Source organism: Triturus cristatus, chromosome 7 (genome assembly GCF_964204655.1).
Source record: "Triturus cristatus chromosome 7, aTriCri1.1, whole genome shotgun sequence".
Classification (NCBI taxonomy): domain Eukaryota; kingdom Metazoa; phylum Chordata; class Amphibia; order Caudata; family Salamandridae; genus Triturus; species Triturus cristatus.
The window spans coordinates 1,614,668,107-1,614,686,178 of record NC_140590.1 but is presented as its reverse complement, the minus strand read 5'-3'; the positions used below and the strand labels follow the sequence as shown (position 1 = coordinate 1,614,686,178).

Genomic DNA, 18,072 nt, shown 5'->3' with positions numbered 1-18,072 from the left:
AACCATGTTGATAGGCTGTTGTTGTTTCAGTGGAATATGTTCACCTATTTCATTGTTGACAACACATGCATCCATCAAATAGTATAAAAACGAAGGGGCCTATGTACAACAGAATGAGGGAGAGTTGCGTTAAGCAAAACTTGCTAACGCCACGCTCCACGATTCTGAAAACGCAGGGATGTGCCGTATTTACAAAGATGCATGGCACCCCTGCGTTTCCCCTAGTGCTGGCGCTAAATTAAGCTGCCTATAGCCAACGCAGCACCCTTACAAAGGCCACACTTTTCATTTCCTCTCAACCCTCCCTTGGCTGGGGGAGGAAAGAGGAAAGTTTGATGATGGTGGTAGTAACCCAGTACAGGCCTGCAAAGGATAGGCTTGTTGTGATAGTTCAGCCTTCAGGGAGACACAATTCATAGTGCACAGTTGAAGCAGTCTCCTTTTGTGTCCCAAAGGTTTCCTTATAGGACACAACCTTCCAACTACTAACTCACTCAGTAATGTATCATTCATGACCATAAATTCTGTGGCATTTATGTATGTCTCCCTCTCCCTGTCCCAGCCATCATCACAAATGAATATGCTACTTACCAGTATGCATCTGTTCTTGGCATGTAGGGCTGCTGACATTCATATCTGTGCATAGATCGCCGCCTAGTGTTGGGTCAGGATGATTGCACATTGTTGTCCTGGAAGAGTCTTCGAAGTATCACGAGATAGGTGGCTCCTCCCCTGGACTACAGTGCGCATGGGCATCCTCTCCATCCTTAGATTGTTTTTCGCCATTGTGGCAGTGATGGAGTAGATACCGTAAGTGATGACCATGCTATACAGTAAATCTGAGTGCTGCAGCTGCTACAGGCGCCGGGGAGGAGGGTGGGCGATATGAATGTCAGCAGCCCTACATGCCAAGAACAGATGCATACTAGTAAGTAGCATATTCAGTTCGAGGCATGTGGGCTGCTGAATTCATATCTGTGCATAGATTATATAGCAGTCCCTCCATTAGCGGCGGCTGCCCGTGCCAGCTGCAGCAGTCTGAAAAAGGGTCTTGAGAACAGCCTGTCCTACAGCTGCCTGCTGTTTTGACTGTACATCTACACAGTAGTGTTTTGTAAATGTATGTATAGTGGACCATGTGGCTGCTCTACATATTTCCTCTAAAGGAATATTCCCTAGGAAAGCCATGGACGCCCCTAACTTTCGTGTTGAGTGGGCTCTGGGAGGAATCGTTAATGTGCGTTTAGCTTTTTCATAGCAAATTTGAATACATTTAACGATCCATCTGGCTATCCCTGCTTTGGAAATGGCGTTGCCCTTGTGTTGTGGAGAAAAGGCAACGAACAGTTGTTTTGTTTTCCGAAAATCCCGTGTCCTGTCTATATAGTACATGAGGGCCCTCTTTACATCTAGTGTATGGAGCATTCTCTCCGCGACAGTTTCTGGATTTGGAAAGAAAACAGGCAGTTCAATAATTTGATTCATGTGGAACTGCGATATCACTTTAGGCATGAAAGTGGGGTTAGTACGTAGTACAACTCTGTTTGCGTGAACCTGTATGAATGGCTCTTGAATGGTTAGTGCCTGGAGTTCACTAACTCTTCTTAACGAAGTGATTGCCACTAAGAAGGCTACTTTCCAGGTGAGGAATTGAACCTCACATGAATGTAGAGGTTCAAAAGGTGGACCCATCAGTCTGGTGAGGACCACATTCAGGTTCCACACCGGTGCCGGTGGGTGAGTTGGAGGAATCACTCTTTTGAGTCCCTCTAAGAAGGCTTTGATGGCAGGCACCTTGAATAAAGAGAGGTGCTGCCTGTTCTGAAGATAGGCCGCTATTGCGGTTAGATGTATACGGATGGAGTTGTATGCCAGATTGCATCGGTATAAGTGTAACAGGTAACAGATGATGTTCTGAATGGATGTATCCAGCGGATTAATGTCATTGTTTTTACAGTAAATGACAAACCGTTTCCATTTAGCCGCATAGCACGCTCTGGTTGTGGGTCTCCTGACCTCCTTGATGATATTCATACATTCTGGAGGCAGGTTCAGGTAGCCGAACTCTAAGACTTCAGGAGCCAGATCGCCAGGTTCAGCTGTTGCGGATCTGGGTGCTGAATTTCGCCATGGTTCTGCGTCAAAAGTTTGGGTGTTAGCCGCAGTCTTTGAAGCGGCACCACGGACAGTTCTAGTAACGTGGTGTACCATGGCTGGCGTGCCCACTTTGGAGCAACCAGGATGAGTGTCATCGAGTGTTGCCGTAGTTTGCGTGCCACTAGCGGTATTAATGGGGCTGGGGGAAAATCTGCCTGACCAGTTCATCCATATCGCATTGCCCTGCGACTGTGGATGCGGGAACCTTGCAGCAAAGCTTTGGCATTTTGCGTTTTCCCTTGTGGCGAATAGGTCTATCTCTGGATGACCCCACTGCTGGAAGTACGGTTGGAGTACTGACGGATGTAGCTCCCATTCGTGCATTTGGTGGCTGTGTCTGCTGAGCAGATCCGCCATCTGGTTGTCCTTGCCTGGGAGGTGTTCCGCCATGAGGAACATGTTCCTCTGAATGGCCCACTTCCACATGCTCTGAGCCAGATGAGACAACTGTGGAGAGTGTGTTCCTCCCTGCTTCTGTATGTACTACATGGCAGTCATATTGTCCGTCCGGATCAACACGACTTTGTTGCACAAGTGTATTTTGAACGCTTTCATCGCCAGGAAGATAGCCATCAGTTCCAGAAGGTTGATGTGCATCTTCTGTTGCTGTGTCGTCCATAGTCCCTGCACTGTGTAATTGAGTACATGAGCTCCCCATCCCTGGAGAGACGCGTCCGCCGTCAGTATTATTTGTGGAACAGGCTCTTGGAACGGTCGGCCCTTGCAAAGCTTGTGTGGATTCCACCAATGCAGAGAGTTGTATGCCCGACCGCTCACCAACACTAGGTCTTTCAACTGTCCTTGAGTCTGATTCCATTGACGTGCCAAGCACTCCTGAAGCGGGCGCATATGTAGTCTCGCGTGCGGGACTATGAAGATGCAGGAGGCCATCATGCCTATCAACTGCATGAACACTCGCGCTGGAAGGGAGTGTTGTGGTCTGAACTTTTTTATCAGCAGTTGCATGCTGTTGATTCTCGCTAAATTTGGCTGAGCTTTGGCAGCCAGAGTGTCTATAGTCGCGCCCAGGTACTGCCGTACGTGGGCGGGTTGGAGATGTGACTTTGGATAATTTAGTGAGAATCCCAGACTGTGAAGAAGGTGAATGGTGTGGGATATGTGGCTGGCACACTGCTGGGCTGACTTTGCCTGAACAAGCCAGTCGTCCAGGTAAGGGAAGACGTGAATGTGCTGTCTCCTTAAGTGTGCGGCCACTGTCGCCAGGCACTTGGTAAAGACTCTGGGCGCTGTTGTTACTCCGAAAGGGAGTACTTTGAACTGATAATGCTGGTCCTGAAGAGTGAACCTGAGATATTTTTTGTGTGATGGGTGTATGGGTATGTGGAAATACGCATCCTTTAAATCTAGTGTTGCTAGGAAGTCTCCCTGACTGAGTAACGGCAGAACCTGCTGGAGGGTGAGCATATGAAAATGCTCTGACAGAATGTATTGGTTGAGGGGGCGGAGGTCTAGTATAGGTTGTAAAGACCCGTCCTTTTTTGGGATTAAGAAGTACAGAGAGTACACCCCTGACCCCCGCTGTTCCATAGGCACGAGCTCTATGGCTCCTTTTTGCAGCATACTTAGTACTTCTTGCTGCAATAATGTCAAGTGCTCTGCGGACATAGGACGGTGTCTTGGTGGTATGTTGGGTGGATTGGATGTTAATTCCAGACAATAACCGTACTGGACAATTTCTCTGACCCACCTGTCTGTGGTGATGGATTTCCAGACTGGCAGGAACTGTTGGAGTCTCCCCCCGACCGGTGTTACGTGGGCGGGGGGCAGCGACAAGACGTCACTGTTTGGTATTGGGGGAGGATCTGGTGTTGTTGTGTCCTCGTCCTCTGCCTTTGGTGCTGGATCCACGATATCCACCCCTATTGTTTTTATTATAGGTACTCTGGGTACCTCCTTTACTGTATTGCTGCTGGGACCCCTGACCTCTAGCTGCTCCTCTATTCCCGGGTCGACGAAAGGAGCCACTCCGAAACTGCTGCGACTGTAGAGCCCCCATAGATTTCGCAGTTTCAGTGTCCTTTTTAATCTTTTCCAGTGTAGTGTCAACCTCGGGCCAAATAAAAAGTCTGGGTTGACTGGTTGATTCAAGATATTATTTTGAATCTCAGGTTTGAAGCCTGATATTCTCAGCCATGCGTGCCTCCTCAACATCACACTAGTGTTGATTGCCCTTGCTGCAGTGTCAGCTGCATCCAGTGCGCATTTGATGGACGCATTTGTAATGAATTGTCCCTCTCTGATGAGGAGCTCCGCTCCATCTTTGTATTCATCTGGTAGGTGTTCTAGCAGTGTTTCTAGTGTATCGTAGTGTGACCTGTCGTATCGGGCCAGGAGTGCCTGAGTGTTGGCAATGCGCCAGACGTTTGCTGCTTGTGCTGCTACCCTTTTGCCTGATGTTTCTAGCACTTTGGACTCCTTGTCCGGAGGAGGAGCATCACCTGTAGTCTGCGAGTTAGCTCTCTTGCGAGCATCAGAAACTACCATGGAGTCCAACGGCAATTGACCCTTAATGTACATGGGGTCTCCGGGTGCAGGTTTGTATTTCTTCTCTATTCTGGGGTTTAATACCCGTGCCCTGGTGGTTTCCTTAAAGATGTCCTTAGCATGTTTAAGAACCCCTTTTAGCATTGGTAGAGTCTTGACCGTTCTTTCTGATGTGGAGAACGTGTCCACCAAGAAATCCTCCTCCACAGAGTCAGAATGGAGTTCCAGTCCGTGATTGGCAGCTGCCCTTTCAATGAGGGCGTTAAAAGCAGCAGTATCTTCAGTGGGAGATGTTTTGACATTGTAAAGATGAGTGTCAGGAGCATCTTGTGGGTCACCTTGGTCAGTAGGGTCTCCCCATGCTTGATCTGGGTCTTGCTGTTGGTCATCAGGGTCATTATCCACAGGATAAGTGGTATCATCCCCAATATAGCCCTCTCCTGCATCCTGTTCCGAGGGTGTAGGAGAAAAGGATGGTGGTTCTTGATGATAGGTGTGGAATGTTTCTACAAGCACTGGCGTCGAACCTGAAGCCAGTTTCCTTTTTAGTGGAATCTTGTAGGAGTCCAAAGCCTTCTCTGGAACAATTTTCCGCTTACGGAACAACAGCCTACCAGTGTCGGCGTCGATAAACTGGTCCCGCGAGTCCTCGACATCGGTTCTTTCCGTGGACACTGTTCGTGTGTGTTCGAGACTCCTCCGAAGTTCGAACATCTTCGGTGCCCTGGGTGGCGGCAATCCAAACTTGATCGGTGCCGGCGCCGAGTGAGCTTTAGCGACTTTGTGTGGTTCGGGACCCATCTTTGGTTCGAGGGTTGCCCGTTCCCTGATGCGCTGTAGGGACCCCGACACCTGTTGCAACGTGAATGCAGACGGTGCTTTGGAACCGATAGGCTCTTTGGAGACAGGCCTCGACGCGGTCTCCGGTGTCTTCCCAGCTTTCGGGTGTTCGGTCCGAAGTTTGGAATCGACGACTGGTTGATTCGATATCTTGGCAGCCGCCGCACTCTTCGGTGTCGACGTAGTCGGATCGACCCCCGTGACCTTGGTGGTCGGTGCTCCAACCTTCGGTGCCATAGGCCGTTGCCTCTTCTCGGGACCGAAGGCCTTCCTCTGTGTCTCGGTGCCGAAGCTCTTTTTTGTCTTCTCGGTACCGAAGTCCTTCTTTGTTTGGTCGGCTCCGACGTCCCTTTTCTGTGTCGACGGATTGGAGGGCTTCGAGGCCTTCAATCCGACCGGAACCAGTTGCACTTTCGGTTTCGATTTGACCGGTGCTGGTTTTGGTTTCGCTTTCACTGAATCAAATCCAGTCTTTTTTGATAGCGTTGGCTCTTTTGAAATGTTCGAAGCCGGGCCTTCAGGCGGGGCTGTAGAACGATCCGACCGATCTTGGGTAAGGCCCGCAGGCGATCCCTCGACCTGAGCCTTGTCAAGACTGTGTCCGTCGGCCTCCGCATCGACGGATTGGCCTAGTTCCTCGCCCGAGCTATCTTCCTCGGCCCCAAGGGCCTCATCGTCGTCTCCTACCTCGTCAACGACGTCTTCGTCCTCGAAGATCACCTCATCATCGTCGTCAGATTGGGAGTCATGCTCCGAAGCATGGCTCGAGTCTATCTCTTCGACGCTCTCGACCTCCTCATCATCATCGGTGCCGAATATGTTAACCGGGGTAGGCGCCGATTGTTTGGCCTCCAATCTAGCCGCCCGTCGATTCCGAAGTGTCTTCTTTGACCGGAACCGGGCGCAGGCCATACACCTTGACTCATCATGATCCGGTGATAAGCATTTGTTACACACCGGATGGACATCGATGTGTGGATATTTCGCGTGACATAAAGGACATCTCTTGAAGGGAGTCCTCGATTCCATCCTCGAACGTCGATCGATGTTCGGACCGAGACTAGGTCCGAGAAGTGTGAATAAGTATAATAGACTGTCGATACCGAACGCAAACAGTACCGACGATACCTAAAGGCTTTTGCCTTGAATAAAGTTTTCCTAACTTGAGCTAAGATAAGCACATCCGAACCCAATGGCGGAAAAAAACAATCTAAGGATGGAGAGGATGCCCATGCGCACTGTAGTCCAGGGGAGGAGCCACCTATCTCGTGATACTTCGAAGACTCTTCCAGGACAACAATGTGCAATCATCCGGACCCAACACTAGGCGGCGATCTATGCACAGATATGAATTCAGCAGCCCACATGCCTCGAACCTCACTACTCCAAAGTCACTGAGTGACAAAACGTCAGCCTTCCAAAAGAAAATGTTTTAATTATTTTTATTTCATTAGCACATCAGAAGGATTCTATAGGAAAACATTTTACAACAGTGCATAAAAATAAGGTAATGAAAGACAGTAAGAGCCCTGGACCCTTAGGGTGCACCAGGCTATTTCTGCTGCATTCACCACTCCCCATCCCTTCCAGCAAGGCTTACTCTCAACCCCTTTCCCTTTTCACACTATCGCTAATGACAAGATTTACTGTTGTGAGTTATTAAATCACACATGGGTGTTGCAACTCTTCCCCATCACTACAGCTCAGCATCCTGCTCACATTGGGTCTTTCTTGTTGCGCAGCCCAGGCAGCATGCAGCACACAGATCACAGCGCTATCAAGCTGAAGTCAAACTAAATCTGCTCATTACACACGAAAGTCCAAGAGCCAATTAGCGATCCCAGGATTACTAGGACCAAGCCAACCAAGCACAAAGTGCGTCCATGTTAAATAAGATGGGGCTTGCAGGTTCAAATGGCGCAGTCGTTCCGGTGTAGGTAGACGGGTTCAGCAGCACAGCAATCAAGCGATGTTCCTTAGGTCAATGCCCTGAATATTGTCCCAGGTGAAGCTGTTGGGTCTTCAAGACTGATACAGCTCCCTCAGGATCTTGATTATGCTGTCGGGGGCGCTGCTCTCACCCGGCTTTGCGCCGTTATGTAGCAACTGTGGATCAATCTGCTGGGCATGACGGAACAGCTCCCGGGCAAAGACAGGCTCAACCTGGAAGGCGGACAAAGGAGTCAGAGAGAAGTAGGAAGATGGTGAGAGAACAAAATGGATTTAGGATACTTGAAAGTTACATATAAACAATTTCCTGGCTTGATTTCAAGTGGAAAGCAATTCTTTTTATGCTCTACTACTTGTTCTCCTTGGCTGATACTTTTTATCATCATCATATTCCTAGCTGCTTTGTTTCTATAAATTCTTTTATTAAAGTACATCAAGGCCTGACCAGCCCTCACATAAATGCATATACATAAATGCAACAAGTCTCAATGATACTAGTATTACATAATCAAATAAAACGAGCGCAGACATGAAACTACCCCTCAGAACCCCGTACATCAATCACGCACATATACATATGTATTGTACAGGGAACAGGGACCCCCCACTATATCTTACGCCTATTTGATTGTACCTCCATCTCTATTAAAGTCTCAGCAGGCTGTACAGGCGGTAATAGGATGCCTCGATAATCTGACCACCGCCGCCAGATCCTACCATGTTTCTGGGGACAGCAACTTGCCTGAAAGACTGCAATCTCCATCCCCATGCACCTAATGTAAAATGTAAATGTAAATGTAAATGTGCTAGTACTTATATAGCGCACAGCTACCCCGGACCGGGGTCTCCCGGCGCTGTATTCATACCGCTAGGGAACCCTTCCTGGCTTTCCCTGTGAAATGTCCACTCCTGGGCATCCCCAGGGTGAAGCCAGGCATCCCCAGCGCTGTGGGGCCGTTGTGGAGATTAAGCAAGCTATTGTCCAGAGTTGCAGCGTGGGACCCATGATTAGAATAGGCACTGAGGCGAGAATAACCGGTCCGCGGAATTTATAGCCCGAGACCCTGCCGCGACGGGAATCGAACCCTGGTCCCGGACCAGTGCTCTGCATCGAGGTCTGCCGCTCTAACCATTGAGCCACACTTCTCCACAGCCGTCACCTATCCATAGCCGTCTTCCATACTCCCACCGAAGCAGGTGACTTTGCCTTTAAGTTCTGGGCTATGTCGCACTTGGCTAAGGTTAGTTCGAAAAACAAAAGATGCTGCTTGTAGAGATTTCCCCCGATCGTCTCTGTACTGTGAAAAATAATCAGTTTGGAGTCAAAAGGAACCTCCCACAACAAAACCCAGGCACGGCAAGAGTCACTACCTTCCAGAAATGCTGCAATGCTTCACAACTCCAGACTGTGTGGAGGAAGGTCCCCTCCTCCATACCCCACCAGAGACACATGGGGGAGGATATCACACCCATCCACCAAAGGCGCTGTCTGTTATAATAGGCCCTATGTAGATACTTGAATTAGATCAGATGGTGGCAAGAGGATATGGCTGCACCACGAGGGTCCGCCAAAGCCTCCGTCCAATCATCGTCCTCTATGTCTCCCCACCAAGTCTCCTGCAAGGCTGTCATGGTATTGGGGCTATGTGTAACCAAAGTCTCATAAATATGGCTAATCTTGTGGGCGCCTAAATCTCCCATCAACAGCCTACCCTCCAGTGGGCTAAACTCCGGCAATTCCTGTAGGTTACGAATATATGAGAGTAGACCATGACGGAACTGTAGGCATTTGTAAAATTGGCTGCGGTGGAGTTGGTATTCGTTCTGCAATTGTCGGAAGGATTTCAGGACAGTTCCCTCATGATATCTTCCAACGTGGAAAGAACAATGATGTCCCAGTCCCGAAACCCGGACAGCGCAGACACCTGCCGTAGGAAATTCCCATGCAGCAACGGGGTCCCCCGGTCAATCTCCCCCACCAGCCCAACCAACGAATAGTCTGCCTTCATATCCATAGGACTACCCAGGTTGCCGGGGGAAGATGCTCCATCCCCCTATATCCTTAGCTGCTTTGTTAAATGGGCAAAGTTACTTGAATTTTATCTGAAACTTGCACAATTATCTGAAGCTGTAATATATTTTATTCAACAGGTAATTTTATTTCACCAGCAACACACAAAAACGGGATGAATATTTTTCTGTTTTACTTACACACATATGCAGTATTCAGCAACGGAAACATAAAATATTATTGCTCTTTTCAGACTTGTGCTGGGAGGGTTGGGGTGGCTTAGGTGGTTTGAGGAATCGAGATGGATCTCACCAGATAGGCGAGGGTCCAAATGGCAGACACAGGGGGAAAACATCTATCTAATCTCTTTAGGTGCCTCTTGCAGTAAAGCACCTGACACATGAGGAAGATGAGCCAGGGACATTTAAAAGAGATGAGACCATTTATAATAGAGTCTGTGGAGATACTTTAATTGAATTAATATGTATGAGGCTGAAATGCCACTGTATGTGTAGAGCTATGAGTGAATATCTCCAGTTCTCTTCCAGGACACCTACATCTCCTCCCAGGCCTCTCCCAAGGAAGGGAAAAAGTCCCGGGGTTAATGACCAGGGAGATAAGTCCACAATGTCATCTGCATCTTTCAAGTATGGAACGATGGCATGGCGCAGCTGATGAGAACGAATAAGCTGCGATTTGTTCAGGGCGGCTCCTTTTCAGGGGCTCCAGGGCATAGCCCTGCCACCTGTAAGCCCAATGAGCCACTGCTAAATTAAATTATTACACTTGTTATAATTTAATTTAGCAGTGTTCATGCAAACACGACTTTCATGTTTACGTGGACTCTGTAGAGCGCAGGTCAGCTCTCTCAGTTTCTCCCCTAGGTTCCTGATGACAGGAGGAGGAGAAGGCTACATGATGATCCAGCTACAGAGTGTTGTTCAAAATACAGCACTCTGTAGATGGATTGCGCATGTGAGGGGCGTGGTTCAACTACGATCCCCTAACACAGGCAAAATCCTTTTTATTTAGCATACATCAGGCAGCGAAGTATATATGCTAAAATGGGGCATCCCTGAGGCCAATGAGGGGACACTAAGAGCAGCAGGGGCGGGATCCCTAACACGGTCACGGCTTCTGGTAGGACTGTGCTTCAAGTCCTATCAAGATGCAGGGAGAGGGCTTGGGGCGGGTCTTTCTCTGAAACCTGTCCCTGCTGCTCTGTCTGGCTCCTCATTAAGAATCATGCCTGGCTGGTTCCTATGTCCAGCACCAGATTCCTCTGCTGCTGCCATGGAACCTCTGCGTGGCCAGCAAAGGAAGAAAGGTAAATACTAAAAAATCTGTGTTGTTTCTCTGTGTATGTGTGAGTGAAAGTGTGTTTGTGAGTGACTGAAAGACAATGAGATTGAATGAGTGGGTGTGTAGGTTTAATGGGATTGTAATTGTCAATGAGAATGAAAGAGTGAGAATCAATGAGTGAGAGTGAGTATAAATTAGGGAAAGTGAGGGGGTGAGTAAAGCAGTGTGGGTGAGTTAGAGTGAGTGAGTGATAGGGATACTGTTAGAGCGAGTGGGAAGGAGTCAGGGGTGTCTCTATCAATGGTGCAACAGGTGCAGTTGCACCAGGGCACAGAGGCCCTGGTGCAATTGCACCTGCGGAGTATTAAAGCAAAACACCTGTACTGCAGGAGTTCAAATCACAGCCCCTGTATACCAGTAGGTTTGTGAATGAGGGTCAGTGATTGTGAAAGTGTGAGTGTGTGTAATTGTGATTGTGAGTGAGAAACAGTGGGGGCAAATGTATGGGTACATTTGTGGGTGAGGGAACCTATGGCAAATTTTGAAAACAATGATGTGAAACAGTGGCTAGTATTATACCCCACCACCGTCAGGGATCACCAGCTGCCACTGGATTTGTGGAGGGTAAACTAATTCTATAGGTTCATGAAAGAACGCAGCTTGACTGGGTTAGCATGTCGCCCAGCCACAAGATACCAATCTGGTCCCTCCCTGAGAAATCCTTGAGAGAAATCACCTCTGATCAGCAAGTTCCTACCCACAAAAGGGTCTTTCTGGTCAGCCTATCTCCCATCCAATTGCATGCAACAAAACTATCCACGTCAATGACAAGCTTCATGGCACGGAAAGGCCCACTGGGCATTTGCTTTCCTATTTATAGTGTAAAGGAGAAGTGTGACCCCTGATCTCTCTCTGTCTGGCAACTGGATCACAGTAGAGGGCCAATGAGCCAATCATGTATTACCAGGAAATGTGAGGCATGGTAATTCTAGACTTTATCACTTATTCCAAGCATGCCGTTGCAGGAAGATTGTCTGCATTTAGCCATGGAAGCTCTGGCCGTGCCGCACGTTCACTTGAAACCTCAAAATAGGGAGTTGAGGAGTTGAAAGAGGGGGCGTGGGTACAGCTGGTTTGGAAGGATATAATACAGCTTTGGTAGAGATACCAGCTTTTCTATAATAACAGCTTTCCCCATTACGTTTAGGGGAAGCAAAGACCAGCACTTCAGGTCCCACCATAGTGAATCAAGGAGGCGGTGACATTCCCTGTCCAGCTCTTTAAGACTGAGACGGTAAGATGCACTTCTATGTATGTAAAGCCATTTAATTTCAACTTGGGTCTCTGGTTTGAAAGCTCTTCCTCCCCTGCACCTCGGACTGCAAAGAAAAAAGATTTGCCTTGGTTGACTTGTACGTCTGAAGTTCTTCCAAAGAGGTCCAGGTGCACCATCTATCAATGGGTTAATTGTAAAAGCAAACTGTCTGCACTGAATGAGACCTCTTCTTCAACACCATTGTTCCACCAGAACCCACCAACAATCCCATCTGCTCTAATGGCATAGGCCCGCGGCAAAATGGCAAAAAGTAAACGCAAGGAAGCAGACCCTTGCCTTGAGCCATATTCAATGGAGAACGAAGAGAGTAAAACCCAGTTGATGTGAATTTTGGTGGTGGGCTTTGTATTGAGTATGTGGTTTCATGATAAAAATTCATGGGCCAAAGTCTAGCATCACAAGGATGACAAACAAATAACTCCATTCAATTGAATCAAAAGCTTTTTCAAAATCAACCATCAGTAATGATAGAGGTTCCTGCAGGCGGGGACGAGACCACAGGCGATGTTAAGGTACTGAATATCAAGCTAGGTGGACCGGCTTGACATACAACTATGTATGTCAGCATGAACCAATGATTGAATACAAGGGAGTTGTAAGGAATTTGGTGAGGACTTTGATTTCAATGTTATTCAACAATACTGATCTGTAAGATTTGCAGAACTCAACCGGCGTACCAGGTATGAGCAGGACCATAAAAACCGCTTCCCTCAGATCTGGTGGTAGTGTCTGGTCCTCGGTGGCCCACTCCAACAAGTTACCCAAATGCGAAGACACCATGAAGGACAAGCACTTCAAACAATTCTTTCAGGAGACAGACCGGCTCCAGCATTTTCCCACAGATAGTTAGGAAATCTCATCTCCCACTTCCTTCCCTGAGATCAGCTGTTCAAGCCTTTCTAACTCTTCTGTTCATAATTATAGTAAAGGCATACCACCCGGGAAATGATTAAATTCTGTGCTGTGGGCCTTAGACGCTGGAGTTGGTCACGGTAGTTTGCAAATCTCTACGCCCATAATGGGGGCTTCCGTGTCAGAGCATACCTCACTGAGATGTCAGGAAAGGTCTTTCCTGTAGCAAAACCTGCAGAGTAGTTTAAAGGTCTTATTGTGCTACTGGCACTTGTATATCCAGACGTCTTGGAGTGAAACAGGTTGAATTATATGTCCTCCATTGTGTTTCTAATGCATTCATCTAAGGGCGCAACCTTGGTTGAGCAGAGCTAGACAACAGCTAACTCATGGGAGCAGCTATACCACTAACCACTGGTCACAGGACTGGCAAGTAGGCCATGCTGCCGTGTGATAATACCAGGCGGTGTGTCTCATCAGCATGACATGGGCCTATTTCTTGAAACATGGAGTATTCCCACAAGCCCACACTCTGGGGAAATAGGCAACCACAGCTCCCTTAATTTCATTCCTCATCTAATTTTCTCTCCAGCTCTTGACTCTACAAATAAAAGTATCGATTAGAGACAACGAGCCACATTGCTTTACTGTCCCTGCAGTCATCCTGGGCAGAATTCTGTTAACACACGAGAACTGGAACAAGGAGTAGACTTTCACCTTGCTATAAACAGAAGCAATGCTAACAACCATTTGTCACTTGTAGCCGAGCCATCCCTTGCTTGGCTGCCAGATCCCTCACTCAGTGTAAACAACAGAGTTATCTCACCCTTGGCAGAGCAATCCCAAATTCTGTTTACTGATCCCTCCCTTGGCAGAGCAATTCCTAATTCCGTTTACTAATCATTCCCTTGGCAGAGCAATCCCTACTTAAGTTTATTGACCCCCTGCTCAGTGCAGGCAGCAGAGACCATTCTTTGTTGTCGGACAACAGGTAGATGGCTTGCTCTGCTGATTCATCCCTCACTAGGTGGTAACTGTATGTGACTATATGTAAACCTGTCTACCTCTAGCAATATATCCTTTGGAGACCTGGGACAGAGGACGCAAAGGACAAGGACTCTCCAGGGACAGTGAGCTAGAGGAGGGGATCATTTGTAGGAAGAGAGTCTGAGAGAGGAGTACTCTGCAGTGGAAGGGAAAACAAGAGACCAACACATAGGAACAGGGAGATATTCACACTGAGCAACGCTAACACATCACAAGGACACTGTATGAAAAACAATCAAAAAAGTGCAAGAAAGGTACTAATTGAACTACAGGAAGACGTGGAAACAAGAAGCCAAGGAAACATGTTTCAAATAGAGCCTAGATCAGGAAACTTACGCCCCAGATGATGAAGAGAAGAGCCAGAAACACTGCACTACGAATTCAAGTTACATGCAACAATCTAAGTTGTTTGGAAGGGTACAAGATAGATTGCCAGAGGTGGCCTGGGCTACAGAAGGATTGCAAAGTCAGCACCTTTCTGCAGAGCACCCGGCAGGGAAAGCTAAAACATACCTTTCATTCTCACACTCAGCATAAAGGGTCACAGATCACCCACTTCAAATGAAACACCACCTTATGGTCAACCCTTCAACATTTGAAAAAGCCATAGAATCTACACAGTAAGGCCTACACAAGACACGACATACGAACTAGATCTACTTGGAACATACGGTTCTTTTAAAAATGCAGCCATTATTTTTTTGTTTGCTTTATAATAAAACCTAGCTTTTTATTTGTGCACATTGCTGTTTTGCTGCAAATCACCAAGTTTGTTTGGGACGTTGCCTGCTATAGTAAATGCTACACTGGATTATAAATATTCTCCGCAAGGTTTGTAAAGTTACTGTTTATTTTCTCTAGGTCTTTTCCTCCAGTAATAAATTTATCACCACAAAGTTTAGGAGCGGTGTCTTTTACCAAGTCCCCTACAAAGAGTGTGTTTGCCCTCCACTGCTGGTTGGAGGCACCGTTTCCATCACACAATGTATTTGAGAAGTGTACTTTTATTGTTATTGCCCTGTGGCTTTTCGGGTGCTTTCCTTTTAGTTGGTCATTAACATATTAGTTACACTGTACCAATATTTTTGTTGAGCAAGCCAGGGCTCTTTTGAAAAGACTACATAACAATTCTGCTTTGATTCCAAAGTTTAATCCCTTGTAAACTGGAATGTGCTTGTCTGGGGCCTAGCCATTCCCAGCCATTAATGTGAATGTTTGTCACAACTCAGGGCCCTGTAATCTGCGGCTGCAACTAACAAAACTGCAAACTTGACTGAATGTAGCACTTTTATTTTAGATATACCGCTTTGCTTTATTGAGCAGATTGTGGGTAATTATACAGAGGGTAACCAACTAGCAAATACAGTGAAGTAAATTAATGTTATGAATTTTAAAAAGTGAAAGGCCATACAACCAATAGCCATTGGTACCTCAGCCATTTTGGTTAGAAAGCACCCAGAACCAAAGCAGCAGATGTTCACCAACTACAGTGCACTGCACAAAGTGTGGATACAAAATGGCACCCAAACCTGATAATATCTGTGCATTCCCCCTTAAATTGTGAGCCTGTTCCCAAAGCATAGTTAAATCTATGCACCTACAACTCGCATGGATTTCCACGTTTCTGACCGATAAACAAATAGCAAAGTTGATTTACAAAGAGCTCAGGTATACAATTTTTATCACTTTCCGGGAGTACAGCTATGTCGACCCACTCTACGACTGTAGATTTTCCGCACCGTGGACATGGAGAAGTTATAGGGTTAGTATGTTCGCAAAGTGTGATAAGGCATGTTCATTGCTTTTCCATTCATTTGCAGGTCACTTTCCCAAGTATTGGCTTTTCTATCCTCTAAGCAATTATGCAAGTCTTTAAGCACATTCACACAACTTTCTGGCATCTTTTAAGTTACACCTGAGTGGCCCAGAAGTACATATTGTACTATTCACGTGAAGCTTTACCAAAACCTCACATGCCTACAGTGAACAAGCATTGGTAAAGTCAAGATGTCTCACCATTGGGACCTACTGGCTTTACCTGCTTTTTGGCGATGCTCTTTAGCATCAGAAAGATGGTGTGCAGTATGGACAAAAGTTACAAAATAAATAAAAAGGCAAGATGATATGGCTGGCCACATCATTTTGTAGATGTGTGCATGCTTCGCTAGAAACGCACGCCTAGGATATTACATGGGAACCAAATAGTGAAGCTGATAAAAGGAGGTACGTTGGCTTGTAGTGGAGGCCATCCTCTTGATTTATTGCAAAACAAACACAGGCAGTAAGTTCATATGATTTTGAACAGGAGTGCTTATCCACTGAGGGTGCTGCTGGCAAGAGGCTTTTGAAAATGTGGAATATTCAGAGCAGGATGGTAGATAAACATTTGCTCTCATTGTCTCTGTTAAGCAGCTGCAAACAAACTTCAATGAACTTCACATGAAGCAACCTGCTCAATAGTGTCTTGTCTGTGCAGCAGAGTGCAGCAGCATAGTATTATTCAAGCAGCAGCCCCTCTGTCGCTAATGTAAATATTCCACCTTTTTGAATTAAGTCTGTGCTGAATAATGATACAAGCGGAGGAGCAACAGTTGAGCTGGCAAAGGCTTAAGAGCCAGATGTACGACCATAGCATTTGCGACTCGCAAATTGCGCTCAATTGCGAGTCACAATTTACGAGTCGCAAAAAGCTATGGACAACAGTGTCAAAAAAACTGTTTGCGATTCCCAATAGGGTCGCAAATTGCATGACTCATTAATATTCCTGAGGCACTCGCAATTTGCGACCCCGTTGGGAATGGCTGGCCCTCCCAGGTATGGTGGCCTGCTGGGCTCAGCAGACCTCCATGTCTGGTACTGCTTTTAAATAAAGCTGTTTTTTTAAAAAATGCAGCCCGTTTTCCTTAAAGGAAAACAGGATGCATTTAAAAAAAGAAAATTGAAACGTTTCAGTATCATTTTTTAAGGGCAGGTAGTGGTCTCTGGGACCACTGCCTGCCCCTAAAGGAATATGCTACTTACCAGTATGCATCTGTTCTTGGCATGTAGAGCTGCAGATCTGTACACTTTTGCATAGATCGCCATCTGGTGTTGGGCCCGGATGTTTGCAGTTTGTTTTTCTTCTTGGACAGTCTTTGGAAGTCACGAGTTCGGTGACTCCTCCTTCGGTCCGTACTGCGCATGGGCTTCGGCTCCATCCTCAGATTGTTTTTCACCAGCAGGGAAATGATGGAGCGTAGTGATAACAGTAAGAAACCCATGTGTGTTGTATCTAAATAAGATAGACTGGAACGGATACAGGTAGCCGGGGAGGCGGGTGGGCGTGTACAGATCTGCAGCTCTACATGCCAAGAACAGATGCATACTGGTAAGTAGCATATTCCGTTCGAGGCATATGAGCTGCAGATTGTACACTTTTGCATAGATTATATAGCAGTACCCAGCCCTAGCGGCGACCACCGGTATCCGTTGCAGCGGTTTGAAATAGTGTCTTTAGTACAGCCTGGCCCACACTAGCTTGTTGCTTGGAATGCACGTCTACACAGTAATGTTTTGTGAAGGTGTGCGGAGTTGACCATGTGGCTGCCTTGCAGATGTCATCTAAGGGTATGTTCCCTAGAAAAGCCATAGAAGCCCCTATCTTTCTTGTAGAGTGGGCTTTAGGTAGAACAGATAATGTTCTTTTTGCTTTGTGATAGCAAATTTCTATGCACTTAACAATCCACCTAGCTATCCCTGATTTAGAGATGGGGTTACCTTTATGCGGTGGAGAGAAGGAGACAAACAATTGTTTGGTCTGCCTGAAAGGTTGCGTTCTTTGTATGTAGTACAACAAAGCCCTTTTAACATCAAGTGTATGTAGAGCCCTTTCCGCAACAGATTGAGGTTGCGAGAAAAAAAACGGTAATTCCACCAATTGATTAAGATGGAAGGGGGAAATGACCTTGGGCAGAAATTTTGGGTTTGTACGAAGTATCACCTTGCTGTGATGTATCTGCAAAAAGGGTTCTTGTATAGTGAACGCTTGTATTTCACTAACCCTTCTAAGGGAAGTGATAGCAATGAGGAAGGA

General features: G+C 46.8%; 1 protein-coding gene across 2 annotated transcripts in view; it reads right to left on the bottom strand.

The window, feature by feature from the left end:
• Positions 1-6,941: 6,941 nt before the first annotated feature.
• LOC146812510 (interferon regulatory factor 4-like) overlaps positions 6,942-18,072 on the bottom strand; it is a 120,069-nt gene continuing 108,938 nt past the window's right edge. For both annotated transcript variants that reach the window (XM_085619513.1, XM_085619512.1), the window contains one exon: positions 6,942-7,665. In XM_085619513.1, the coding sequence (XP_085475639.1) occupies positions 7,525-7,665 (141 nt within the window). In that variant the 3' untranslated portion in view covers positions 6,942-7,524. The remainder of the gene's footprint in view (positions 7,666-18,072) is intronic.